Genomic DNA, 26,298 nt, shown 5'->3' with positions numbered 1-26,298 from the left:
AAGACATTGGCGCTTGTGTATTGCATTTGGTTTGATCTGTTGGTACATATTGGTTTACTATTTCCTTGGCCAGTGTTGGATATGGATCTTGGAGTTGAGTGGAAACAGGCTAGAGGCGTTGGACCTGGATCCTGACTCGACATGTATTATATGATATGGATCGCGTGTGAAATATTCCTGTAAAGAACTCAGTTCAAAATTTAAATATGTATAAATATGAACAATTTCCCAAGTCTAACATGCATATTTTGAGTATAAAATGTTAGTAGGTTCATAGTTTGTGGTTAGTAGGCTGATGCCAAGACATCGAAAAAGTCCGGCAACTGATAACTGATCGAAACCCCGGACTTCCTCCAACCACACCATCTTCCAATTCTCTCACTTCGGAGGCTATTTCCCTGTGAACACAAATACAGATCGCCAGAATATTCTAAGCAGCTTCGGAGTTCACCCAGAGCTACCAATTCCTATTCCTTCCCGCGCATCCTGCTCGCACTCAACCTCACACTCGACACCTCACCACAAAAGCGAGACCGGCTCTCGTCTATATCCAACTATGCCTTACCTCCCTACCACCCAGGCATTCCTGGAGCAATCCGCTCTGCTTCTCGAAGCATACCCGGAAACTGTAAGATACCACGCACAAAGCCACATGGCCATCCCACCATCTATCTCCACAACCCACGCAACCCAATATCTGTCTCCGCACTCCCACCACCAGCTACCCATTCTCATATCTCCAACGAACACCCAAACCCCGAAACAAAAGAAGCACATACCTATCCCAAAGACTAAAAACCACAAACCACAATAAAAAATGAAACTAACAATCCCAGACCCGCATCACAACAAAATACAGCTTCCCAACTGAACGCCGCGCCCAGCAACACAAGCGCGAAAAGTCCCTCGCAAAGAAACAAGCATCTTCCACAACAGAAACCGCTCCCACCGAATCCACACCAACCGCGCCTATTGCATCTCTCACCCTGAAAACCTACAACCCCGCCACAGGCGTATGCCTGAAGTATCGCACAAACAAGCTGCAGGAGGTTAGCCGGTTGATGACTGGCTTGGGCAAGTTGGCCGGAGGAGCGGATGTGGCTAGTCTGGGGTTATCGGGACCTGGGGCTGATGTTGAGATGGTTGATGCGCCGGCTGCTGAGGAGGAGGTTGTGCAGACTCAGAGTGGGAAGGTGCCTGCTGGTGGGAAAGGGAAGAAGAAGGGCGGGAAGGGGAAGCGATAGGAGGTTTTAAGTGAATATTGAATATTGATATTGATTGTATTGTCGTGTTGAGCGACTTGGTATTGGCATAGAAAATAATGACTTACGTGGTTCGTTATGGATTGAGGCTTTGCGTACGTTTATTCTACTGTATGTGCAGATCTTAAGTCGTTGTGCTGCGATGGACATGTAGCAATTTCAAGTTCATGGGGTATTGTACATTAGAAACTATGTGCTACGATGAGAAATGCTACAATAAGAAATGATGGAGAATTTGCTGAAAGTGTACACATCGAAGTGATTGAATATCTAGATACAAATATCCGCCATCCACCCAATATTAGACAACAGGGGAAAGTCTAGGACAGACCAAGAGAAAGTAAATCGAACGCCATGCCCATGCGCAACCATTGAGAACAGATCCCATCAAAACAAGAAACAAGAAAAAAAGCGTGATATCATGTGGAAAAGCGGAGCGAGAAACACCCACAACGCTGGGTATAAAACAAGAAGGGGAGAGGGAGAAGGTAGAAGGCGACAACATCTAGAAGTCCTCATCGAAGTTGAGGCCACCGTCATTGCCGGGAACCTTCTCACCATCAGCGTCCTTCTTGGTGCTGGCCATGACACCGGCCTTCTGGTAGTCACCAACACGCTTCTCGAAGAAGTTGGTCTTGCCGGCCAGGGAGATGGACTCCATGAAGTCGAAGGGGTTGGTAGCGTTGTAGTACTTCTTGTTGCCGAGAGCGAGAAGAAGACGATCAGCAACGAACTCAATGTACTGGCACATGAGAGTGGAGTTCATGCCGAGCAGGGCACAGGGGAGAGAGTCGGACAGGAACTCCTGCTCAATGCCGACGGCCTCGACAATGATCTTCTCAACCATCTCGGGGCTGGGGCGGTTGTTCAAGTGGGAGAAGAGCAAGCAGGCAAAGTCAGTGTGCAGACCCTCGTCACGAGAGATGAGCTCGTTGGAGAAGGTGAGACCAGGCATCAGACCACGCTTCTTCAACCAGAAGATGGAGGCGAAGGAGCCAGAGAAGAAGATACCCTCAACGGCAGCGAAGGCAACCAGACGCTGGGCGAAAGTGGACTCCTCATCCTGGATCCAGTTGATGGCCCACTTGGCCTTCTTGGCAATGCAGGGAACTAGGGAAGCAATTAGCCAATGTAAGATGGTGATGTGGAGTAGATGAACATACTGGTATCAATGGCATCGAAAAGGTAGGTGCGCTGCTTGGGCTCCTTAATATAGGTATCAATGAGCAGGGAGTAGGTCTCGGAGTGGATGTTCTCCATCATGATCTGGAAACCATAGAAGCAGCGGGCCTCAGGGACCTGAACCTCTCCACTGAAACGCTCAACGAGGTTCTCGTTGACGATGCCATCGGAAGCAGCGAAGAAAGCAAGCACGTGGGAGATGAAGTAACGCTCATCATCGTTGAGGCGGTTGTGCCAGTCGTGCAGATCCTTGGACAGATCAATCTCCTCAGCAGTCCAGAAAGAGGCCTCGGCCTTCTTGTACATTTGCCAGATCTATTGATCGACATGTCATTAGCCATGTGTTCTTCCAATGTGGCATGCAGATAATCTGCCCCACAGCACTTTACGCGTGGACGCGTCGCCGACGTGACTAACCTCGTGGTACTTGATGGGGAAGAGAACGAAACGGTGGGGGTTCTCCTGCAGGAGGGGCTCGTTGGCCTCAGCGGCCTTGATACCAGCAGCAGTCTTGGGGGCTTCAACAACGGCCTTCTCGGTGGGCGCGTCGACGGGCTTGGTGGCGGTGGGGACATTCTCCTTGCCAACGGAGGAGAAGTCAAGCTTCTTAACAGGGGAGTCGCTCATCTTAAGGTTCTCGAGGGAGGAAGCAGCCTATGGAAGCATTGAAGTTAGCTTTGGACGACAGCGCGACGCGTGTGGCGTGAGAGGCGAGTCGTGACATCACGTACCTGCTTCGATGGGGTAACCTGGGCAGCCATTGTGCAAGTGTCTAAGGGCAAGTAATCACTCAAGAAAGATGAATTGCAAGATAGACACGGGAAAGTAAAAAGTCAAGAGGCTTGGAATGAAGAAAGAGCGGAAAATGGGAAGGGGAAAGAATCAATTAAGTAGTTTGGTGGGCGTGAATCTTTTAGCGCGTCCGAATCTTGTCACGTCGCACGTGACTACGTGTCCCTTAGGTCAGCCAAGCAAGGCGCGTCCAGGAAAAGCGAAAACACAACAGAAATGTTCATGCCACTGCTTTTCCACCGGCTTCCGACGCTAGGGGAGTCGATCCATGGCCGTGCCTGCGGTAGCCCCCTCGACCATTATTGAGCTAATTCGTTTCCATTCCAATATAACCTCCTACTGTACCAGAAACATGTGGGCATGTCAATTGCTATCTAGCATAATTGCCTTCCAAATCCTGCATCTGCTACGTCTACTAGGCACCTAACCTCAGTTTTTTGGACCGTATATTATGGCAAAGCCCGAGCGTCAATAACGTCAGTAATACTGCAAGACCCAGTTTTCACGCGTCGTGTTTCCTAAAAATTTCAGCTCGACACTAGTGGGGCTACCCACTGCCCACTCACAGGATGAATCATGATCTGATAAGCCTGCAGACCTTCACGCGCCAGGACGCGACAGGGCCACATTTCGGATTTACGGATGCTATTGGTAATCTAGACCAGCCATGATCCGTCGGCATTGGCTGAAATTGGCAAGGATGATGCTCCTGTCGCGTTTGGCTCATCTGTTTACTCCCCCACAGACCTGTAAGCTCTCCACTGGAGCCCCAGCCACCATTGTCCTGGGCCGAAGCGCGGCATTTGGCTCTCTTTTTTTTGCTCCAAAATGCCAATTGAAAGTGCATCTCGCGTTCAATTAGGCCTGGAGTGCATTTTATATAAAACCTCAATACGATATAGCTGCCAGATCTCAAATTTCCTTTGGAATGCAGGAGCCTTATGTAGACCCCGTACAGAAGGTTCTGGGGGTGGGGGTCTGAGCAGATGCTGCGCGTCGGAGAATGTGCCGATCGGCTCGCGTGCTGGATCTCGCGTCGATGGGGGCGAAACTAAGTTTGCCAGTTTCAAGGCTGAGCATGTCGGAGATGCTAAATCCGATAGTGGCATCCCTTCATGTATCCACTTGCCAGGTTTGGTGCTCAGGCAACCCCGATGCCCTCGAATGTGAGACCCACTATGGACGTTTCCTGGCACATTGTTGGCGTTTGACGGCGATACCAATCTCAGGAACAGGTTGCTAGTTTCCCGGATACCACATGTGGAGGCAGGTTGTTTAATGACCCTTGGCAGTGGCAATTATTCATTCGTTACAAATTTACTGTAGTTGCTTTGTTAGCAATGTTATCCCTGGAAGTAAAACGCTGCATTTGCCATTGCAGCGTCACATTGAGCGCCAGACACTACTGTAGAGATATCCGATCTAAATCACATTATGTTCAGACCTGAGGTGTTCAAAGCCGTGGCTGCAGTTTTGCAATTCACGCGTCGATAGACTTGGCCCGTGCTGCGACGCGACTGAAATAGAGTGGTCAGTGGTTCATGACGCAACATTGCATTATCGTTTGGAACACAATAGAAGACCAAAGGAGATTTCCTGAGAAAGCTTGATAGTTATTGAACGTTCCCTTGTGTACATGAAATCGCGGCCAATTTTTATCTGTCAACATATGAGCTAAAATGTAGCTTATTCTGAAAAGCGGGGCAAGCTTGGAGTCTAGTAGATGTCACTGATACCCTTTAGGCGAGCACTTCTAGGGTCATGAATGCATCGGAGGCTTACATATGGACTATAAATACACTGATCGAACAAGCTTGCGGTCCCAAATCTTTCATCTGATCGACAGGCTTATAGCGTAAGCGGGATGCTCCATATCACCCGATTGCGGGAAGCCAAGAAGAATAAAGTATAGAGCCCAGGAGTCATAGCCTTGAGCTGGCCCATGGTAGTTAGAGGCCGTGGTGGATCAAATACGGGCTCAGTTGGGTCGTCCATTCTCCAGGACTGTCTACTCTTGCTGGAGAGAATGTAAAAACGCTTTCGAGGACTTACCTTGAAGGCTACTACGGTCTCATTGGATAGGTACATCTGAATATTTTGCTAAGGACGATATATCATCTAATCTTCTCCGGTCTGTCCAGTATGTACAGAACATCTCCAAAGCAGGGAATCAAATGACCCCAATTAACGCCCGATCTATTTCAATCCGGTATCACGCAAAATCCCATGCCGCTTTCCGATGCAACCTGGCACAATCCAACATAAACAGAAATGCAAAAAATGACAAAGCTGAAATACATGTTTTTTTTTGACCAGGCGTTTAGATCTTACCACGGAGAGAATCAGGCAGAACCCGATCCTCGAAGCGGCGCATCAGCTTATTAGTCTGCTCAGCTAAGCTGAGGGTGATGATCTAGAGGTGGAGTTAGCATGTGACATATTCTGAATGAGGATTGGGGTAAGCTTACTGTGTGGGGCAGAATGCGGGCAAGGTGGGCAAAGAAGCCCTTGTAGATTGCGAGCACACCCTCCTTGCGAACTGTCTTGAGAAGACAGTCAAATACGCCTCCGTAGAGGTTTCCAGTCTGGTTGTACATGCGCGCCATAATAGTATCTAGAGATCACGTTAGCTTTGAGAGTTCCTTTTCTTATAGGTATGATAAGCTTACCAGGGGGGTGCATGAAACAGCACACTACGAAACCGGAAGCGGCGCTGCTGGCCAAGTGCAAAGCAGGACCCTCTTCCATACCCAAGTGGCGGGTCAAACGACGCTTAGCGAAGAAGTAGGTCGGGAGCTGAACAGCACTGCCGAAACTGGTCCGAATCATGGCGGCGCCAACACCACGGTAGATACCCTTGATACCCTCGGACTTGTAGATCTTGCTCAAACCATCAAACGAGTTCTTGTAGTTGTGCTGAGTACCGACGGGAAGGAAAGGAGAAAATGATTGGAGGCGGGTCTTCACTAGGAAGAAAGGAGAACCAGCGGCAGCACCGATAACACCAGAGGCGGCACCAGCGAAGACATTGGCGCCGAGAGACTGAACAGTGGCATCGTTGTAGATGGCAGATGTGACGTTAGAGCGGATAGGTTCATATAAACCCAGACGGCAGCCGTTTAGCAGGACTTGGTAGATGTACTGAATAGCCCAAGTGCGTTAGTTTCATTGAGATATACCAATCTTGTCTGTCATCCAATGGCGCACTTACGGCAGATCCAATTCCGCGGAACAGACCGCGAGGACCCTCATTCTGGAGAATGACCTTCACACCATGCAAAGGACCCTTGTATAGCTTGACGGCCTCACTCTTTGCCTGCAATTCACCCTGTAGCTGTAGCCGAATCTTCACGGTCTCGAAACTATGGGTAACGGTGACGGCACCGCAAGCTGCGATACCTCCGGCAAGGAACGCTCTATATAGGAACGTGAGAGTTAGCGCAAGGCTTTCTAGTCACAGTAGAGCTTAGTATCACCATACCCAGTAGTTGTCGACATCGTGCTTGGAGTTGGAAGTTGCCGCGGCGTGCACGGATAGATTGGTCGGTAGATTCGGCGACTGCACCGCGATCGGAGTGGCAATCAAGAGCACCGAAAGGGGGTCACTGGTGGGATATAGATCAATTTTCTAGCCCACTACACTTCTCTAGAAGAGCTAAAGGCCAATACACCAATCTATAAGCATACAAAAGACCAAATGTAGGTGCCCGAGGGATGAGATGGGCGATCAGGGCTGAAATGCACCTAAAGCTTACCTGCGGTTACTCATGGACTGGGGAAGAAGGCCTCGGAATCCCTCGATTCTGATTGGTCAATGCTGCTGACGAGCTCCGATCGCAGGAGGTCCTGGCGCTACATTGTCACGTGCAATAAACAGGCGGTGAGGCAAGTAGATCGATCACACACACGTGACCAGGGAAGTGATGGCAGAAAAAGGAAGGCGCTACGAAGACAAAGAAAGCGCGTGGGGAGCTTTCCTACATAAACAGCAAACCCCACCTGTCATTGAATCATGAGCGCATCCCTTTCTTAATCCTCATTTCCATCTTCTAATTATCGGTTCCCCTTCTTTTCACTTAACGTTCACCATGGCCGACTCCCAAGCATCGACCCAAACTCAACTCTCACAGCCAGCTTCACAAGAGCTGTCAAGTCAAACTCTGCCAGAGATAATTCGCACCTACCGCCCAATCAAGGTAATATAGACTTTTCCCACTGCTGCCTTTGACAATTTTGCTCACTCAATGCTTCCATTTAGTCTTTCAGAGGATCCAAGCCTGATGCCTCGACCCATGTGACTTCCTTGGACTTCGACGACTGCGGCGAATTCCTTGTCGCAGCCGGCGATGATGATGCAATTCAGCTATTTGATATCAAGGAAGGAAAACTCAAGAAGACAGTTCCAAGCAAAAAATATGGCGTTCACCTTGCGCGGTTCACCCACCACCAACGATCGCTTCTCCATGCGAGTACCAAAGTCGACCATAACCTCCGGTTGCTGGACGTGCAAAATGAAGGATACGTTCGTTATTTCAATGGCCACACAGATACTGTGACAAGTCTGGCACTGGCGCCCTCAGGGGACCATTTTGTTTCTTCAGGCAAAGATGATACAGTTGCAGTCTGGGATCTGCAATCCCGGAACCCGCAGGGCAAGTTGAACCTCGCGACCCCATACTTGGTGACGTTTGACCCTTCTGCGTCGGTCCTTGCCATCGCCTCGCAGTCTACATCCTCCGTCCTTCTCTACGATTTCCGCAACTATGATAAAGCGCCCTTCTCAACTTTTGATCTGGCTCCCTATGAGGAAATGTACACACCAAGTACTCGCGGACGTGCCTGGACCCGACTGGAGTTCTCGAACGATGGAAAATATCTGATGGTTGGAACGGATTATCATGGCCACTTCATATTGGATGCATTTGATGGCTCTATCAAGGCTTTCCTTACTGGAAAGAGTAGTCCGACTGGCCGTGCTGCCCCGGTGTCTACGACAGGCAAACCCCGTGGCCAGGGTGATGCATGCTTCACACCCGATGGCCGATATGTGATTGGTGGCAATGGCGACGGGCCAGACATGCTCGTATGGGATATGCAACAGAAGCCCGAGGCCAACAATATGCTTCCTCCTGTGGCCAAACTTCCCCACCGAAACCGAACAGCCGTTGTTGAGTACAATCCAAAGTACAACATGATCGCGAGTGCCGATCAGGACACTGTTTTCTGGCTTCCGGATGAGCTGCCGAAGCCATCAGAGAAATAAGCCATTAATTTCAGGGTGCCCGGCGTCTTCAACGCTACAAGGCCGGGCTTATGTTTGTTTGATTACGACGCAATATCCAGATACCCACTTTACGGAGTTTTGTTCGACGCTATGAACTCTATGACCGAATTTTATCATAGTATAGTTTTTTATTTAGCATGAATTAACCACATTGACAATGAATGTCTAGTCTTTGCGGTCCCTGTCTTTTCCAACTAAGCTTCTCGCTGTATCACATACCCAGACCACAGGGCCCTCGAGATGCTCATCGTTTCCTCGATTCTTTTCGATGGTAGTCTCGATCTGTTTATCGATTGTGCGGTTGCTGGTGATGGTAGTCGTGCCCGTGACCCATCCGTACATAAAAACACTATAGTTTATATCTGACAAGCCTTCTGCAACTTCATCAGCGACAGGAGGAAGCTTCCCCTCTGCCAAGCAGGCATTAATCACTGGCTGTGCGTCTATCACCTTTACAGGGAGTTTCCAGTCTTCGGGCACATGATGATCAGACAAGGCCTGGAACCGTTTAATAAGTGATTCGCAACCACCATCCTCAGAAGGCTCTCCCATCACAATCCTCATGCGAGCCTTTTCTGTTTCGGTTCCAAGTAGATCCACAATTTCGCGCATTCGTGTACCTGCTTCACTGGTGCAAACCAACTCGCGGCAGCCCATGGCTGGCCATAATTCGCTTGGGAGCAAGGGCATCTCTTTGTCGACTTCTATTTGTCGAACGATAGCCCTATGAAAACTGGGCAAGATGGGAAGATTCTTAACATGAGATAAATCAGACACCATCGCAAGCAAAAGAGTGCAATCAACATTCAGAGAGGAGGTGAAGTTCTTGAATGGCTGAGGCAGTAGTCGAGTGAGGTCTGAATTGCCTATCGTAGCTGACAAGCTCTCCTGACACTCAACCTGGATACCATAACTCCGCATCTCAGTCAGAATATCATCAATTTCAGGGACATTGCCTTCTCCAATCTTCGGTAAAACAATCCGTAGTCGAGGATGTCTATACCTCACCCGCGTAGCATCAGCTGCCTTCCTCAGATCCCGGGCCAACTTGATCAGCTCCAGGTCATCATCATCATCATCATCCTCCCCTGGATCCTCCCCATCAAAGTTCCGTAGTACTGTCCTTCGGGGCGGACGCTCACTCTCAGATCCTGAGAAGTCATCTTCACTATCCGCCTCCCATCCTTTCTTCGCCATTTCGAAGAGCAGCCTGCTCTCCGAGATGGTCGACACCTTCACCCACTCCGTCCCATCGCCTGCCACAATATCCACAAAAACACTCTTGCGTTTATCCTTGTTGGCCTGCTTCTCATTTCCACTCTTCTTCCAAGGTGCCTTCGTCTCCCCATCCCAGTAAAACCGTTTCCCCAAGGCAAGCAGCCCCTCACAAGAACTCAACACAATGCCCCACACAGCCTGATAAAATGGCAGATTCGACGACCGCAGCGCATGCATCAACCGCATCTCTACATCGGAATCTACATCCGACTGCATATCGCCAATGGGTTGTTGTTTCTGTTCTCCATGGAGCTCATTGTCGCCACTATCTTCCGCATTTCGTTTGGACTTCTCAACCTGGCTCTTGATTCGCTCTTCGAGCTTTAGAAGCATCTTCATCTCGGCGCTCACGTTTGAACGGAACTGTCGCACTTCGACGAGCTGCGGGTTGCGGAGAGTCGCTTTCAGGAGCGCTTGGAAGGAGTCTAGGTCGTTGAGGAGATCCATGCATTGTTTGTGTAGCTCGGCGGAAGCCTTGGTCGAAGCTTTTGTTTGCTCGTCGTTGGGAGGGTTCAAGGACCCGGGGTCCTGCATCATTGTTGCGGAATGCGTGGAGTTATACGGTCCTGCGTAGATCTGATTTGCGGGTTCGGTGGGATATGGATCGGATTGAATGTACTTTCAGAAATTGTATGATGTATTCCAAGCCTTGGTATCTTCCAATTATGGTTGGTGGAGCTTTGGGGAAGGCGCTGTCGCGTCGAGGTTTTTCCCCGCGGAGGGGATTTATAGTGCGGGTCCTGATGCGATTGGCTAACTTATCGGGCCTGCAGGGTAAGGCCAATTAAAGATTTTGCGACCGGGGATTAGCAAGATTGATTGCGTATATGTATACCGGATACTGGGAAAATAAAACAGCTCGAGGCAGCTAGCCATCCAGTGTCATGTTTATAGCCTTGTGGAATTGGTGGACCCGCTTTGGTGAGGCTCTAAATGACTCAGGAAGTCAATTTGCGACGAGCTTCTATAAGTTTCGACTGTATGTTTCGCGTTACTTTACCAATCGCGATCATGACTATTGATTTTGACAGAGGCGATTAAGGCTTAGCTGATTCGCTATTGATGCAGCAAGGTATTCAACATATACTTTGGAATTCAAATACAAGCTAGGGAAAGTAGATACCCGTCACTAATTCGAGAGAAATAAAAAAGAAAGCCAACGCCATGACATGCTTGTGACCTTGGAGCGAAACTGCAGGTCAATTAAACCCAACCGCAGGAGTTGCTCAACTTCTTTAGAGGAGAATGTGGAGTTGCAGACAAAGGCAACGGGAAGCTTCACATCGTACAACTTAAATCTAGTGGGTGAGTCTTTGGTGCTCGCCTGAGTTGCGCGGAGACTCGTCATCGTCGGACCATTTATCCTCGTCACCCACTGCGAAGATGGTCTCTTCATCAAGAGATGCGCGGTGGGCGGAGGAGACGGGCTTGGGCGGCATGGGGGAGAGATCACGACGACCCTCGGCGGCAGAGCTGCCAGGGTACTCGGGAGGAGCATCCAAGGGATCCTCCTCATCGAGCCCACTGCCGAATGATCGGATCTCAAAACCATCGTCATCTTGAGCAAGCTGTATATATTGTCAGTATACATGGTTGCGAACATTGAAAGGGGGAGAATATTCTTACCTCGTCACTCATAGCGAAGCGTCGGTTATTGGCTGTTGGTCGCCACAGATAAGCCACGAAGCAGATATCAAACAAGTAGACCAGGTTGAGCCAGCCATCCAAGACAAACCACCGTGCCTTCCAGTGCTGAGGAACAAAGTCGGCATCGCTGCGGCCAGCGAAGGCGAAGGAGTTGATGAAAAAGAAGCCGAAAATGACAATGATACTTGTAAGGATACACCACCACAGTTTCTTGTACATCAGCGCCTTAGTCTTTTGCTTGCGGTCGATGAGATCTTTCATCGTAGCATTGAGACTGTTCAAGGTCCAGACATAGAAGGCAGTCAAGGTTCCAGCAAGAGGGAGAACAATCAGGAGCACCAGGGGTCCGGCGCTGTCGGGCGTAATGGAAAGACTGGCCACGGAGTAGATGACCGCGAAGACGAAGTGGGCAATTGCCAGAATACGGACATAGATCATTGTGCGACCGAGAGAAGGTTTGACAACACCGTAACCCATACAAACGATGAGCAGGAGGAAGAACGAGAAGGCATTTCGGCCGGCGTTCAGAACCGCAACAATAATCATCAGTGCCTTAGCTCCGGCATTCAATCCATGGATGTTTTGGAAGTTATAGAATCCCCAGGTCATCAATTGCTCGACAATTAAGAATACCACAATGGCTGTGATATAGTTCTGGACGGGCAGAATATCGTGGCGGTTTTGCACATAGAGGAAGGCCCAGAAAACACCAACGACGGCGTACACAATTGTCAAAGCACCGTAGAAAGGAAGCTTTGCGATTTGGGCAGCAGGAAGCTCGCCATACGAGTTGCGGAAGGTCACCACGGCAGTGTAGGGCTCGTCCGAGTATGCATATGTGCTGACGCAGTAAAAGCCGGTCTTCCGTACGGTGTACTTGATTGCGTCCGGGTCGTTCAAGTGGACAGCCGTGGAGACAATTGGGTTCGAAGAGACATCGGTCGCATTGGAGGTCAAAAGGAAGGAGCCGATCTGGTCTGCGGTGCAAAGTTTGAGATCGACATTGTTCTGGTCGCAGATAGTTTCCTTAAGTTCATTCTCATGACTTCCCCCCTCGGTCCGGTACTGGCCAATTAATTCCTCGTCCTGCCATTCGAAAATGACCAAGCTGGCCAGTGGATCACCCTGTGTTGCGGCTGACTTAGAGAACTTGACCAAGATGAAGGGGTCAATGTTTCCTCCCCAAGCCTTACGGCTGTACATCCCTGAGCAACGTTGTCGGTGCGCTTCATCGGATTTCTGCACAAAAAACGCATCAATATGTGAGCAAGGTTTCATCCGTCAAAAAGGTCAGGTTCAAAGGAGCTCACCAGTTCAACATCATTGGCAAGCACAGAGCCTGCCAACAGGGCTGTCAGGCCCAGCGTCCGGAGCCAGCTCTTCATCGCGATCAGGCAGCAGAAAGCAGGAGAGGCTCCAGGTTGTGAATAAATATGCTAATCAAGACCACACCACATCCAAGCTAGATGGGATGCAAGAATCTGAATAGGAGTAACGTGTCTTTGATGTGAATGTAGCACAGCTGTCGCAACCGGAATCGTCGAGCTCACTGCGTGGCCTTCTGGATCCCCGGAAAGCGCGTGGGGATTAGCTAAGCCCGCACCGCCACTTTTTTCTTTTTGTTCGCGATCGACATTTACTTCCTCATTGTTTTTGAGATCGCCTCCAATATTCCCTTACTTCCACGGCAAAATGCCGGCTATAGAGATGGATGCTCCTTGTATGGAGTGCAATGAGGCAAATGCCATTTTAAATACTCGCAACCGGTCATTTTGTGGGTATGTGATCTTTGATCTCCAACTAAACCCCCACCTTCAATTTGCTAACGCTTCCCAAGTCCTTGTTTTCAGCGCTTTTTAGCATACAAGGTTTGGCGCCGCATGGATCATTATAGGCCAAGACCACAAAAGAACGTGAAGCCCACCAAGCCTGCGCAACCCCAATTACTGCTCCCGCTTTCCCTCGGTGTTTCCTCCTCCGTTCTACTGCATATACTGGATACAGGTTTGAAGCGCCAACTTGCGAAATCTGGCAGGACATCATACGCCATTCATATACTTGTCGTTGAGCCTTCCACCGAGTTACCTACAAGTGTTTCATATGACACACACGTCGACGCAGTCCGAGAGGCTTTCCCGACATATTCTGTCACTCGGATACCTCTCCACAGCATCTTTGAATATGTCCCGGACATGACGGATATTATGGCCGAATATGCGGGGCCTCAGTTCACTGATGATGCCTCTCAGTCAAACGAAGAGCGGTTAGCTGCTTTCCGTAGCTTTGTCTCGACTGCCACATCCAAGTCAGACCTGGACACTGTTCTATTTACAAGACTAGTCGTCGGCTATGCGAAGCAGGCTGGGTGTGAGTCCATCTTGTGGGGCGATACAGATACTAGTCTCGCAGCGAAGACACTTGCTGGTGCTGCCAAAGGCCGAGGCGCCTCTCTCACCTGGCAAGTATCGGATGGAATGTCACCTTGGGGTATAAAATTCGATTTCCCTTGCCGAGATATTTCCAAGCCCGAACTATCGCAGTATGAAAGTGTTTGCCCGGAGATTTCCGCGGTGGTCGTTCCTGATGCACCACTTTCGGACATTATACTCACCAAGAACTTGTCAATTGATGAGTTGATGCTGCGGTATGTGACTACTCAAGGCGAGAAATATCCTGGTGTCATGGCAAACGTTTCGAGGACTGCACACAAACTCGAAACTACGTCGGGGAGTCCCGGTGCTCTATGCTCATTGTGCGGAGGCATGATCGAGAATGTCAAGGGCAATGAAACTGGTCTTACAGTCGCCAGTCAATTTGCAGGAAAGGGGTCTCAATTCTGCTACGGATGTATGAGGTCTCGTCCTGAAATCATTTCATAATTAAGAAAAGTTATGGAGATGTGTATCATCAACGGCGCATCGAAAGTAACGCGAGCAGAAGGAAAGGGAGCAGATGGCTCGCAATTTTGAAAGATTCTCGATCATAAAGATGGCATTGAAATCATGAGTAAGATTTCTCCATTCATGCTCCACGCTCAGGGTCCTCCTGCGGACGGCTTGCCCCGCCAAACCATTTGGCGACAGTCCGATTAGATCGAGATTGCTTAGCAGGTGGAGGTCGTGTTGGGGTATTGGCTTCTTCCACATACCTACCGGAGCCATGCTCCTGGTATGTTGGAGGGGAGTCACCCACCACACCACTCTCCTGCTTGTCAAATTCGTCGGGGAGACTGTGGTCGATCTCCCGAACCCGTCGCTCGCTCCTCCTGGTTGAGCTGGTCTGCCTGGAGAGGGACTTTGCGCCCTTCTCACGCAGATGCTTTTCAAGAAGCACGGCATTTCTTGTGTTGCACTTGTACACCGCATCCGCGATATCGCCGATGAATGGCACGAGACCAATGACAAAGTCAATGATCACGTTCACAAGCATCATATACCGTAAACGCGACGGCAATCCACCCTCGATTCCTTCACATGTCCTCACGACCATCATGGCCAATGCAGCGTCGCTAGCGTCACCAATGCTATATCAAAAACAGTTAGCCCGAAGAATCAGAACCAATGGATGTGTGGTAAACTTACAATGGTACGAGTCCAATAACACTACCCCAGCCGAATCGGATGCCACATAAATTGAACAAGGAGTAGTCAAGTCGATACGCCCGACGCTTGACCTTGGTAAGGATGTTGGCATCGTGTTCGGACAGTCCTGGTGGAATCGCCTTACGGCGCTTTTGCTTCTTCTTGCCAACGGCTCGACCAAGTCGAGAAGCAGGTACTTCTTCGAAATAGGGATCCTAAAACCAGGAATAAATGCCTTCGTTAGCTTCAGTCACTTCACAGTAAACAATAGAGCCCACTTACCTCCATTCCAAAGCGATTTTGCGCGGACTCCGCAAGCACGCGCTTGCTGATTAGAGAGAAGAGCGCGTTCGACATATTGAAGGCAAGGACTTCTGCTCTTCACCTGAGTTGTGTGTAGTGTAGCAGTTATGGTAGAAGGCTTGAAGTTGCAGCTAGATATAGCCTTTCAAGGGGTCCAAAAATAGACTCCACTCTGAAACTATTAGTTTCGACAAGGCGGTACTGGTTTTGTTACGCGCTGGACTTCGTTTCGAAGCACAAAGGAGAGTGAGAAGGTAAAGGTAAAGGGAGAAAGACCCGACACACGGCAGGGTTGAGATTAGCAGATTGGGCGTCCGCAACGTCATTCCCCAGTCCTTATTTGCGAATCCTGGTATTTGCGCCGATCTGTGGCTGTGCAGGGGATATGCTTCAGCTGGCCCGTGTCGTGGCTGTGCAGATCATGTGGCGAATGCGGATAGAGCTTTTGCCCGATTTACAAGGCCTACGTTCAAAGTTGTGGCTCAGTCATGACTTGTTTGTACAGAAACCTCTTTGCTCTTCTTCTACATTTTATTTACTCAATACCCTTTTAGAATAGGCTTCTTTATGCCGCCGTCAATGTATGAGTTGTTTTGCTTGCTTTGCGACCAAGATGATCCACTTGTGAGTGTCTTAATATAGAGAATGACTTTCATTGGCGAGGTCATAGATCATGATATCAGACACTTCTTCGTTTCTGATTTTTCAACTATAACTTTTTGCAGCCTTAAATCCCTGTTCCTTGAAACTATCGACTTCTTCTTACTTGATCAAGTACCAGCACTTATCAAAAAGCGCAAATATCATCGCTTTAACGAATGCCACGTGATTTTGGGTTGATGTGCGCCCAATGATTTAATGACCAAGAACTGGTGTATAGATCGAGATTAGAAGTTGGCCCGAGTATGGAGGCACCTATCTCAGCAGTCTTAAGAAAATAGCCAAGATTACTCATACTGGGGGAAAGTGAAACTTTTCTCTTTAATCAAAAGATCATAAGATATTCTTGTATCAAGTTGACCATATACTTCAGCACCGGCAGTATCCGCCCCCGAACACCTGGGCGCCACCGCCTGACTCAGCCGCCATCACTTGGGCCGTTCTCAGTTCCGCTTCCCACCCAAAGCTCCCCCCATCTCGGTGAATCTGGCTTCTTACTGCCCTCACTGTGGTATTTTGCGACTTTCACTTTCGAAAACAAATTCCTCTGCCCGTCCTACAACTAATTAGCAATCTTCCCGTTCGACCTCTGACACCTGTCGCGTTCGCGACGCAAGCAAAACACCTAGTTTCGGTTGTCTGTGCTGAGATGCTAAGCTTCGTTGCCCAGTATGACCGAAACAAAGATGCAACTAGAAGACTGTGAGACTTAACGCTTATACTGGCCTACCACCACTGTGACTAACTGGGGCCGTTGCGCCGCAATAGGGCTGGATGACTTATGTGTCCGCTTCATTATCAACCTACCCCGTGAGGAGCTCGAATCAGTAGAGCGAATCTGTTTCCAAGTCGAAGAGGCACAATGGTTTTATGAAGATTTCATTCGTCCACTTGATCCTGCGCTACCAAGTCTCTCTCTGAAAGCTTTCGCCCTCCGCATTTTCCAACACTGCCCTCTTATGTCGCAATGGTCCCACTACCATCATCAAACGGCCTTCTCAGAGTTCCTGGCCTATAAGACTCGCGTTCCAGTTCGTGGAGCAATTATGTTGAACCAGGACATGGACGAAGTTGTCTTAGTCAAGGGCTGGAAGAAGGGCGCTAACTGGAGTTTCCCTCGAGGAAAGATCAATAAAGGCGAGAAGGATTTGGATTGTGCTATCCGTGAGGTTTACGAGGAGACTGGATTTGACGTACGCAACGCAAACTTGGTGGAAGACGACGAGGCTGTCAAGTATATCGAGATCTCCATGCGCGAGCAACATATGCGACTTTATGTTTTCCGCGGCGTTCCCCGCGACGCTTATTTTGAACCACGGACACGCAAAGAAATCAGCAAGATCGAATGGTACAAGTTGTCAGAACTGCCAACACTCAAGAAGAATAAACAGGATGAAGGGCTAGCGGTGGCCAATGCCAACAAATTCTACATGGTTGCGCCCTTTTTGCACCCGTTGAAGAAATGGATCTCGCAGCAGAAGAAACATGTGTCTAAGGCTCAAGGTGGTGCCGCTTACTCTCAGAATGAAGGTTACACTTCAGTCGACGACAATGGGTTTCAAACAAGCGATTCGATGTTTCCGTCTGCCGCTGTACATGGTGTTCCTGTTCCGAGCGATTTGCCCGAAGTGACCTCCGTTGAAGATGTCTCGTCTCATCTCAAGCGACTCCTCAATATCAATGGAGGTGTATCAACGCCAGCGCAAATCCAAGCCGCACAGCCTGCTCAACCGGCAGCGGTGGACCAATCCAAGTCAAATGCTTTGCTTGAATTATTGCGACAGGGCTCCCAAGACGCCGCTCCTCAGGTTCGGAATGCTGCTAATACCCCGCCGATATTACCTATGGCACAAGCGCCTCACTTGGCACCCAACTTCTACCCTGGTTTCCCACAGCAGCAGCAGAACATGGCCCCAACGAACTTCATGCAGCAGACATCTGCGCAACCATTTTACAACGGTCCGCCTCAGGCAAACATGCAACATGCTCATTTCCCTCCTGTGAGCCACCCGGAGCTTTCTGGGTCGCCCGCTGTTCAACAAATCCATCCAAGGCATACCCCAAGCTATCAGAACCGCCAACCTGTGTTTCAATCCAATTCCTTGGCACCCCAAAGACAAGGAGCGGCTCCGTTCCAGCAGACCGGGGATCCTCAGTTCTCCCAGCAGGCCCAACCACCTCAGAAAATGGGGGCAAGAGTGCCACCGGCGAGTAAGCTGCCTCCGCCAACGCTCAATAGCCAATCACTCGCATTGCTGGGTATGTTCAAGAACGAAGCCTCCCAAAGTCCGAGGAGCCCTCAGGTTGCTACACTCGCCGCTCCAGAGCAAGGTCATGTCAAGGTGCGGAAGACATCACAACATCAAGACAGTCTTTTAAATCTATTCAAGGGCCCGGCCACCTCACCCGCTCCTCCACCGGTCGAACTGTCAGGCAATCCTGTACCCCCAGCTCCATCCGCACCTGCCGAGGTTCAGATTCTCCAGCGAGCCCACCAGCAGACAAGCCACAACACACAGCGAGGATCTGGTGCATCCAAACTGGTCCAAACTGTGGCTACCGTACCTGGGCCTTTGAACATGCCCCAGTTCGAGGCGATTGCCAAGTCAACATCCAGGAAAGGACCGAATGGACCTAGTCGGAAGAACAACTTCAACCGACGAGATCACCAGCAGACACAGCAGCTTTCATCTCCCATCACGATCTTGCCGCGGCCTCAGTCGTCGAAGCGTGATACATCCATCTCCGGACTTAACGTGCAGACAATTCAGCCTTCGAATCAGTCTCCTGCCCCTCAACCGCAAGCTCCTGAGCCAATCAAGCCATTCCAGCCACAAATTTTGCGACGTTCTGAGAAGACAGGATATGAGAACTTGATGGTGAAGACTCCAAAGACTGAAAATGTGGACCGCACAAGTCCGGCCCCGGGTGTACAGACACAGACACAGACAGCAGCCCCTCACAACTTTGACCGTCGACCGAGTCAGACAAGCGCCCAAAAGGAGGCTCTTTTATCTCTATTTGGCAAACCAGGTCTGTCTTCATCTCCCACCTCCGCTGCCCAACCAGACCACCATGCTATGGCAGTCTCAGGGCTGGTTAGTCCACTTTCATCCCGTCACTTTCCCAGCAGCGCTGAATCCCTCTCACGTCGTGGCACCCCCTCTGAGACCGATATGGTCCCCAATCGCATTGCATCACCGAATCATAAGGCGTTTCTTCTGGGGTATTTGCAAAGTGCTGCCAAGGGTGGCAAATGATTGTTTTTCCGTTTTTCAATATTGCATTTTTCTACAGGCCTGAGAGCCGTTTGTGATTATTAGATCCAAATATTCTAACCCTGACACAGTTTGTCAAGACAATGGTCCAATCTTGTAAAGCCGAGTTTAAAAATGCTGGCCATAGGTATCATAACACTCATATAATTTTCAATCACAACCAAGCTACCACAGTCCGTCATAAGCAACGAGGAATGGAAATTAATCAGCTAACAACACAGAATCCGTGGAAGACAGAGAACTATCACAAATCTCACGCTAATGAACACGCCGCCAATGCTCTTCCATATTATCCTTCCTGTTAAAAGACCTTTCACATTTCTTGTCCGGACACCCGAACGAACGCGGAGTAACATGTTGAGTTTCAATATGACGCATTAACACAGACTTCCGGGCAAATAAACCTGGGTATCGACAATTGATCCATTTGCATTTAAAAGGCCCACAGCGAACACTAGGACAGGAATGTAAACAGTCAAAAAGAAAGTCCGTGATCCAGGTATATTGTTAGATGGTGAAATCATACATCTTTTTTGAATCGCGGCCACTATGAACATTCTTGTATTTCGCACTGTTATGCTCATATTCTTGCTCGTCATATGCTGGCTGAAGTCTCGCATTTGAGTGAGGAATTTCCTCTCTATAGGGCGTCAAAGGCGAAAGGCTTGCGCGTTTGGTATGATGTCCAGAGTCTGTATAGTGTTCAGAGTCATGCGAGGCTCGTGGACATTTGCTGTAGCTTCCATTATTGTTAATGGCCGTCATAAAAGAGCTGTTTCCATTCAGATAGCAAGGATTTGCTGCGAGTTGAGGCATAGGACTCGGAATAGGACCTGGGCCATGTGGTAAAGGAGGAGCTTGAAAGAAGGAACTGTAAAGATGACTATCCGAAGGCGACATGCTTGGTTCTGTCAAGTGAAAAGAAGAGTAGACGGGAGAGCCTGGAGGACATCTAAACGCTTGGTCCCTCCAGCTTTGATCTCCAGGCAGCCTCATGATTTCCGTGCCATGCGGCTTTGATGCCATGAGGATAAGTTGAACAGGAATTTCGAGTAGGCTGGGCACAATACCATGAAGGTACTTGAGACTTAAATGTTCGCGCCGGGAATGGCATCGAACGATCTAGGTAGGAGGGCGGGGATGTTGGTGCGGAGTGATGTGTCGATCTCCTACCTATAGCTGTGTTGTTATTTGCTTAGCCACGAGCCTTAGAGTTAAATGTGGGTAAACACCCGGGCTAATTAAGGCTGGTTCTAGACCTCTGAGAATCTAGACCTTTGAACTTCAATATTATATGCCAGCCGTGTGTAGACTAGATCCTTCGGCTCAGACCTATATGGTTCTAGACCTGCACCAAGTAGCGGTATAGTTCGCATGTGCGGCCCGAATCTTGCGCCCAAAAGTACACTGTGGACAAACTCCTGAGCCTCTTTGATCCAGCCGAGGCTTGCCTACCTTCCCTGGGCTAGACCGAACTATTTCAAAGTAATCTTTTCCAACGGAAACCTTTGCAGCGGTACATAAGGCGAAATGATGGCGGTGTTGATCCAACTTGATTCTGCCATGTCCCACCGCTCAACGTCATCCTCCGCGGTAAAAAGAAATACATCGACTCACATTGGTCCCACTATCCACAGCCAGTTGCGCAAACATGATGCGCCCCCATCTTTCAATATGCAACCGCTGTCTGGGATACAGCCGGTTATTCTCAACAACAGCTTCCCGAGCTGAAATTACGAAAAATGCAGCTCTCCCCCCAGATGCCGGATACGCTCAGCTTACGAACCGAGGCCTCATCTCCATCACCGGTATCGACAGCGCAACCTTCTTACAAGGCCTGATGACGCAGAACATGCTAGTGGCCAATGACCCAAACAAGCCAGTCCGACGCACAGGAACATACACAGCTTTCCTTAACTCCCAAGGCCGTATCTTGAACGATGCGTTCATCTACCCTGTCCCAATCCCAAACGGCAACGATCTTGAATGGCTAGTTGAGGTGGACAAAAGCGAGGTGCCGACTTTGCTCAAGCATCTGAAAAAACATAAGTTGCGCGCAAAACTGAAGCTCCGCGCCCTCGATGATGGAGAGCGCACGGTCTGGTCGTCCTGGAAGAACCACGAGCAGCCGCGGTGGGCCGCATACAACCTGGAATCGGAGTCGGCCGCGACATCACCTTTCACCCACTCGTCCGATATTGTGGGGTGCATTGATACCCGCGCTCCGGGTCTCGGCTCTCGTATTATAACACCCGGCTCGGAGGACCTGCGCACCCATTTTCCGGATGAATCACAGCTGGCGGGATCACAGGTCGGATTAGATGCATATACCGTGCGGAGGATTCTGAATGGTGTTCCGGAAGGCCAGTCGGAGATCATTCGGGAGTCGGCATTGCCGATGGAGTGCAACATGGACATGGCGCGGGCTATTGATTTCCGAAAGGGATGCTACGTTGGCCAGGAGCTGACGATTCGCACGCACCATACCGGTGTGGTACGGAAGCGCATCCTTCCTGTGCAGTTTTATACCAAAGATATGAGCACTGCAGATGGCCCAGTATATGAACCTTCTGCTGACATTCCGTTGCCGCCTGCTGGAACAAATATCATGAAGGCTGGTGGTCGCCGAGGCCGGAGTGCTGGCAAGTTCCTGAATGGTGTGGGGAATATTGGTCTTGCTTTGTGTCGTTTAGAGATGATGACGGATATTGCCCTTACTGGTGAGGGAACGCAATATACCCCCGGGAGCGAATTCAAGCTCTCGTGGACTAGCGAGTTAGACCAACCCGCGGAAGTGAAGCTGCAAGCTTTTGTTCCGTCCTGGGTAAGAGAACACATTCAGACTGGGGGAGTGCGGCAGCCGACTCCACGGCCTGTCGACACTGATGGTGAAAGGGCACGAGATTTCGTGGAGCAGCTTGAGGAAGAGGAGGAGCAAGCACACCGACGAGCGGAGTAGAACCGCACCTGATTCTGAAGAATCCTTGTATAGTATAAAACAGTGTAAAAGACATGTAAATAGTCATTATATCCCACTTTAGCAATGAGCTGTGTTTCGGGAGCTGAATGGCCCGCCTTTGAAGTCCGTACATCTGCGAGTCGTACCTGAACTGGACGTAACCAGCAGAAGTTGGAGTATAGGTGATCGTAAAATAGAAGCGAGAAACCGATTGTTACCCCACAACTCCCACTGCTGGGTAGGGTCACTCGGGATAGTAGTAATCCATCAAATATTTCATAACTCTGTTCAGCCTAACATTGGTTGGGGTATCTTAAATAAGCCGAGAATCTATATATACACACAAGAAACTATACACTCAAGTGGCCTCAAGTTCCATTGGCCTTCTTTGAAGCATCAGCAGCATCCGCGGCTTCATCTTCTCGTGCAAGCTCCTCCTCTAGAGCTTTGCGTTCCTTCTCACGCTGTGCAGCCTTCATCTTCATCAGAACCTCATCCTGAAAACTAGGCATACCGGTAGGTCTCGCAGATGCATTGAACGAGGATGCATTTGGCTTCATAGAAGCAGCCGCAGATCCAAATGACCCAAACGAGGGTGTTTTGCCCGAATTGGGTGCCGATTTCAAACCCGGGAAGTTGAAAGCTGACGCTGCAGCCGGTTTGCTGGTATCGGAGGTCGAGGTCGAAGGGCCAGAATCCTGCTCTTTGGAAACCGAGCCAGCAGCTGCCCCCAGGTCTGGCCCATCACCCGATGCCCAGCATACCGAATCAATAATAGCCCAGTCACCATCCGCAGAACGGATCTTCTCCTCGCCATCAAGAACAGCCGCATGAGCACTGACAATAGACGTGAAAACAATCATGCCTGTAGCCAATGTGACCTTGCCCTTCTTCCCCTCCAGCTTCTTTCTCTTATCCTTGAGTACAACAATGGCCTCGACAGGCCCAAACGGCGCAAAAAGCCCTCTCAACCCCTCCGCCTCCAACTCCACCCCCCGTCCCTCCCGCACCCACCGCACCTTAACTGACCTCTCCAACTCCGACACATTCGTCTCCTGTGACCGGTCCACCCGTTGACTACTCCGATCAGCCGCCTTCCTCTTCTCCTCCTCCTCCCGCTCAATAACCTTCTGCTCCTCATCCAACTCGCGCTGCAACTTCTCCTGCGCCTCCTTCCTTCTCCGCCTTCCATCTTGCGCAATACGCTCAATCTCCGCCGCAAGCTTCGCCTCCGCATCGTTCTCCTCCATCCATGACCGTTTAACTCCACGCTGCGCGGCTGCGCCTGCCCGTTCGCGCTTTTCCAGGTCCTCGACCATTGACCGCCGGGCTGAGTCAAGCATATCGCGCTCGCGCTGCTTGCGCAGCCGGGCCTCACGCGCATTGTCATAGAGTTGTTTTACGTCTGCGTCTGTAAGGACATCGTGGGCGATTTGGAGGGTGTGGAACTTGTCGATATCTGCTGGGGTTGGGTTGGCGATTTTGTCTGGATGGTATTTCAGTGCTGTGCGACGGTATTGGCGCTTGATTTCGGATAGGGTTGCTGCTGGGGAGACATCGAGGAGGGCGTAGAAATCTTGATCTGAGGCGGCGTGCGCCTTGAGATCGTCTGATGACATTTTGGCGGTTTATGAGATGCGAATGGAGGTCGGTTGATATTGTAGATGTTTAGAAACTGCGCCCGAGAGTTGTGATTGAAATGAAGGAAGGGGGCGAGTCCCTTTAAGGCGGTTGACGCTGTGTTTCTAGTGGGGGTCGAGGAGTTGGAGTTGAAAGTTGAAGGTTTCGGGGAAATTTAGTGAGTTGCGGCTCAGGCGGTGGCGTCATGCCCTAGATCTACGATTTTGTTCAGCCACTGCCAGGGCAGTCTCCCAAGTTCTTTCTATGCGTACTCAAAAGACGAAGAAAACAAGCTCCATGGCTAGCACCTACATTTTCATATATGATGACTAAATTTGACCTGTATATTTAGTCACGGTCGCTTACATGTTACTATACATAGATCCAACACGTTCTCCGATTTAGCAGAATATATAGTCACCCTTGGGAAGCCTTTGAGCAAGTTTTAAATGAATAAATGAGCCTCTGCGGAACTTCGAGCTGAATTCAAAGTAGCCATATTATTCGAAAATAATTATCTACTGGAAATCTTAAACACCAAACCATGGCATGGGCACATGAAAATCGAGTAAATAAGAACCCGGCAGAACTTGAGAAGCGCAGGGTAGTCATGACTTGACTTATACAACATCGACCCCATCTTAATTGATTATCCTGTCTATCACCTGGAATGGAGAACCCAGCATTTTCGGGCGTTATTGCTCCAAGCAAAACACTTTTGGCCTTTGCTATCGCTATTGTGAAACATAAACCTCCAGACAAAGACGTCAAAGGTGAGCGGACACTTGTTTTGATTACCATACTTAGCGGCTAATTTGTACAATACACAATTCATCAGACTATATCCTGGAGATCCGCCACTTTATTCGACACGGCTTGCCAGTCGAGTCGTCCGACAAGTTCTTCGACAGTGTCGCTTTCTGGCAAAAGGCATACGGAGAATCCGAGGCAGAGCAGGCAAAACTACTCAACAAAGTCTTCGAGCTGGAACAACGTACTCAGGGCCTTCTGTCAAAGATCAACGAAGCCCAAAGCGCCAGCAATACATTTTCACCATCTAACAAACGGAAAGCCTCTTCATCAGGGAGGCTGAAAGGTTTGGATCCGCCAAGGAAGAAGGCGCAATCCCGCAACTCACAGGCTCAACGGGTCAAAGCCACCGATAATGAGGATGATGAAGATTCCCGCAATGAAAATGGTTATTTGAAACAATCTGCTTACAGTATGGCATAACTCAAGACTGACTATATAGTAGACCCAAAACTCATGAGACAACTGTACACCGTTGAACGTGCTCTCCAAAAGAGGTATAACAGCAAGCCACTCACAACCGATGCCGTTACTCTGTGTAAAATAGCAGAGTCGGAGATTTTGGGTGCTATAATCCGACTGAATACACCGGAAAGCCAATCGAAGATCCCTTCCAATCAGCAGAACCGAAAACCAGATCTGACTACCATCACCAAAGCTACAGAACTATCGTTCAACTTGGTCCACCAAGCTCTACACAAAGTGATAGGAGCGCAAGGAGAAGATTATTGCAAGGGGCAGATAATCTACTACCTCGTGTGTCTTTTTGAATCTACAATGGGTTCCCTCACTCAGCTTTGCACGGCATCACCACAGACCGTTTCAAGCACGGTTCTCCAGGAAACTTCAAAGGGCAACCGAAAGAAAACTCAAAGTCAAGGAAACAGCCAAAAGAAAAAAGCATCAATGATTTCAAAGGAAAAGAGATTGAAAATTGAGAAGAAAGAAGCTCACCTTCTGCTCGACCTGCTATGCACAATGGCAATGTCTCTAGATTTGACCCGAAATGAAGACCAGGAGGTGATGGAGGGATTTCTTTTCATTGTTATAAACCGCGTGGGAAAATTGCTTGCCCTATTCGTCTTCAATGATTACCATTTACCATCAGATAGCTGTTCAGACTTGAAGGCCCCACAGGGCATTCGGGCCATGAGAGAGGGGGGGTCTGACACAAGGAATGGCACAACTCGAAGCGGAGCAACTTGTCCGATTCCTCGATCAAGTACTGGGTAACCAGGTCTCTGATACGGAGATTATGAACTCTCGGTTCATTCTGAACACGAAGAGGCGTTTGCAGAAGACTCTCATGCAGGCGGTCTTTGGAGATGACGACCCGTTGTTTCGAGGAGGGTTGGTTCGTCCCGCAACGCCTCCGGCTTTGAGTGATAATGGTCGATCATCCACCCGACAGAAGTTCCCTGAATGGTTTACTGAGGAGCTATGGCGCTTGGTTGGTTGGGATCTTTTGAATTTCATCCCGGAAAGAGGATAAACATCTGAGAATTCCTTATTATTCCATATACCTTCTGGTTATTTTTCCGTGAAAGGCAGGAAGAAGCACCTGGGCAAGAATGGGTGACTGAAAGAACCGGAATAATGTACTGATATATGTATCTTTTGGCTATATGCTATAGCAGGATGA

General features: G+C 49.5%; 12 protein-coding genes across 12 annotated transcripts; 6 read left to right on the top strand and 6 right to left on the bottom strand.

Annotated features, from left to right (window-relative positions):
• Positions 1-556: 556 nt before the first annotated feature.
• N7503_005363 (SRP9/SRP21 family protein) lies at positions 557-1,244 on the top strand (the record flags this gene model as incomplete). The annotated part of the gene is made up of 2 exons (XM_057064910.1): positions 557-628; positions 837-1,244. The coding sequence occupies 2 exons, from the start codon at positions 557-559 to the stop codon at positions 1,242-1,244; spliced, it is 480 nt and encodes a 159-aa protein (XP_056922653.1).
• A 523-nt stretch (positions 1,245-1,767) lies between these two features.
• Positions 1,768-3,311, bottom strand: N7503_005362 (ribonucleotide-diphosphate reductase subunit RNR2; the record flags this gene model as incomplete). The annotated part of the gene is made up of 4 exons (XM_057064909.1): positions 3,176-3,311; positions 2,862-3,098; positions 2,426-2,759; positions 1,768-2,372 (listed from the first exon to the last, which is right to left on the bottom strand). The coding sequence occupies exons 1-4, from the start codon at positions 3,203-3,205 to the stop codon at positions 1,768-1,770; spliced, it is 1,206 nt and encodes a 401-aa protein (XP_056922652.1). The 5' UTR covers positions 3,206-3,311.
• A 2,245-nt stretch (positions 3,312-5,556) lies between these two features.
• N7503_005361 (putative mitochondrial oxaloacetate transporter (Oac)) lies at positions 5,557-6,734 on the bottom strand (the record flags this gene model as incomplete). Its single annotated transcript, XM_057064908.1, has 5 exons — positions 5,557-5,649; positions 5,705-5,850; positions 5,906-6,377; positions 6,448-6,652; positions 6,718-6,734. 5 exons carry the CDS (start codon positions 6,732-6,734, stop codon positions 5,557-5,559), a joined length of 933 nt encoding a protein of 310 aa, XP_056922651.1.
• A 590-nt stretch (positions 6,735-7,324) lies between these two features.
• On the top strand, positions 7,325-8,499 carry N7503_005360 (WD-repeat containing protein SWD2; the record flags this gene model as incomplete). Its single annotated transcript, XM_057064907.1, has 2 exons — positions 7,325-7,432; positions 7,495-8,499. 2 exons carry the CDS (start codon positions 7,325-7,327, stop codon positions 8,497-8,499), a joined length of 1,113 nt encoding a protein of 370 aa, XP_056922650.1.
• Positions 8,500-8,685: 186 nt separating this feature from the next.
• Positions 8,686-10,335, bottom strand: N7503_005359 (uncharacterized protein; the record flags this gene model as incomplete). Its single annotated transcript, XM_057064906.1, has 1 exon — positions 8,686-10,335. One exon carries the CDS (start codon positions 10,333-10,335, stop codon positions 8,686-8,688), a length of 1,650 nt encoding a protein of 549 aa, XP_056922649.1.
• A 732-nt stretch (positions 10,336-11,067) lies between these two features.
• N7503_005358 (uncharacterized protein) lies at positions 11,068-12,923 on the bottom strand. Its single transcript, XM_057064905.1, has 3 exons — positions 12,756-12,923; positions 11,425-12,684; positions 11,068-11,366 (listed from the first exon to the last, which is right to left on the bottom strand). The coding sequence occupies exons 1-3, from the start codon at positions 12,828-12,830 to the stop codon at positions 11,097-11,099; spliced, it is 1,605 nt and encodes a 534-aa protein (XP_056922648.1). The 5' UTR covers positions 12,831-12,923; the 3' UTR covers positions 11,068-11,096.
• Positions 12,924-13,137: 214 nt separating this feature from the next.
• N7503_005357 (uncharacterized protein) lies at positions 13,138-14,324 on the top strand (the record flags this gene model as incomplete). Its single annotated transcript, XM_057064904.1, has 2 exons — positions 13,138-13,223; positions 13,283-14,324. The coding sequence occupies 2 exons, from the start codon at positions 13,138-13,140 to the stop codon at positions 14,322-14,324; spliced, it is 1,128 nt and encodes a 375-aa protein (XP_056922647.1).
• Positions 14,325-14,466: 142 nt separating this feature from the next.
• N7503_005356 (DUF4112 domain-containing protein) lies at positions 14,467-15,383 on the bottom strand (the record flags this gene model as incomplete). Its single annotated transcript, XM_057064903.1, has 3 exons — positions 14,467-14,968; positions 15,027-15,241; positions 15,309-15,383. 3 exons carry the CDS (start codon positions 15,381-15,383, stop codon positions 14,467-14,469), a joined length of 792 nt encoding a protein of 263 aa, XP_056922646.1.
• Positions 15,384-16,528: 1,145 nt separating this feature from the next.
• N7503_005355 (decapping enzyme complex catalytic subunit DCP2) lies at positions 16,529-19,249 on the top strand (the record flags this gene model as incomplete). Its single annotated transcript, XM_057064902.1, has 2 exons — positions 16,529-16,691; positions 16,758-19,249. Exons 1-2 carry the CDS (start codon positions 16,661-16,663, stop codon positions 19,247-19,249), a joined length of 2,523 nt encoding a protein of 840 aa, XP_056922645.1. The 5' UTR covers positions 16,529-16,660.
• A 1,669-nt stretch (positions 19,250-20,918) lies between these two features.
• Positions 20,919-22,226, top strand: N7503_005354 (YgfZ/GcvT domain-containing protein; the record flags this gene model as incomplete). The annotated part of the gene is made up of 1 exon (XM_057064901.1): positions 20,919-22,226. One exon carries the CDS (start codon positions 20,919-20,921, stop codon positions 22,224-22,226), a length of 1,308 nt encoding a protein of 435 aa, XP_056922644.1.
• Positions 22,227-22,594: 368 nt separating this feature from the next.
• Positions 22,595-23,845, bottom strand: N7503_005353 (putative cell cycle control protein (Cwf23); the record flags this gene model as incomplete). The annotated part of the gene is made up of 1 exon (XM_057064900.1): positions 22,595-23,845. The coding sequence occupies one exon, from the start codon at positions 23,843-23,845 to the stop codon at positions 22,595-22,597; it is 1,251 nt and encodes a 416-aa protein (XP_056922643.1).
• A 671-nt stretch (positions 23,846-24,516) lies between these two features.
• N7503_005352 (uncharacterized protein) lies at positions 24,517-26,148 on the top strand (the record flags this gene model as incomplete). The annotated part of the gene is made up of 5 exons (XM_057064899.1): positions 24,517-24,619; positions 24,685-25,044; positions 25,099-25,712; positions 25,813-25,819; positions 25,880-26,148. The coding sequence occupies 5 exons, from the start codon at positions 24,517-24,519 to the stop codon at positions 26,146-26,148; spliced, it is 1,353 nt and encodes a 450-aa protein (XP_056922642.1).
• Between the last annotated feature and the right edge of the window lie 150 nt (positions 26,149-26,298).

This window comes from Penicillium pulvis, assembly GCF_028828015.1.
Source record: "Penicillium pulvis strain IBT 33274 chromosome Unknown contig_23_segment0_segment0, whole genome shotgun sequence".
Lineage (NCBI taxonomy): Eukaryota > Fungi > Ascomycota > Eurotiomycetes > Eurotiales > Aspergillaceae > Penicillium > Penicillium pulvis.
This window is presented reverse-complemented; position numbering and strand designations above follow the sequence as displayed.

Excerpts from the sequence above, each read along its gene's own strand:
- N7503_005358 (XM_057064905.1), bottom strand. The coding sequence starts at position 12,830 with ATGAAGAGCTGGCTCCGGACGCTGGGCCTGACAGCCCTGTTGGCAGGC. Across the intron at positions 12,685-12,755 it reads TTGCCAATGATGTTGAACTG|AAATCCGATGAAGCGCACCG; the intron begins GTGAGCTCCTTT and ends TTTTTTGTGCAG. Across the intron at positions 11,367-11,424 it reads GCTTCGCTATGAGTGACGAG|CTTGCTCAAGATGACGATGG; the intron begins GTAAGAATATTC and ends CAATATATACAG.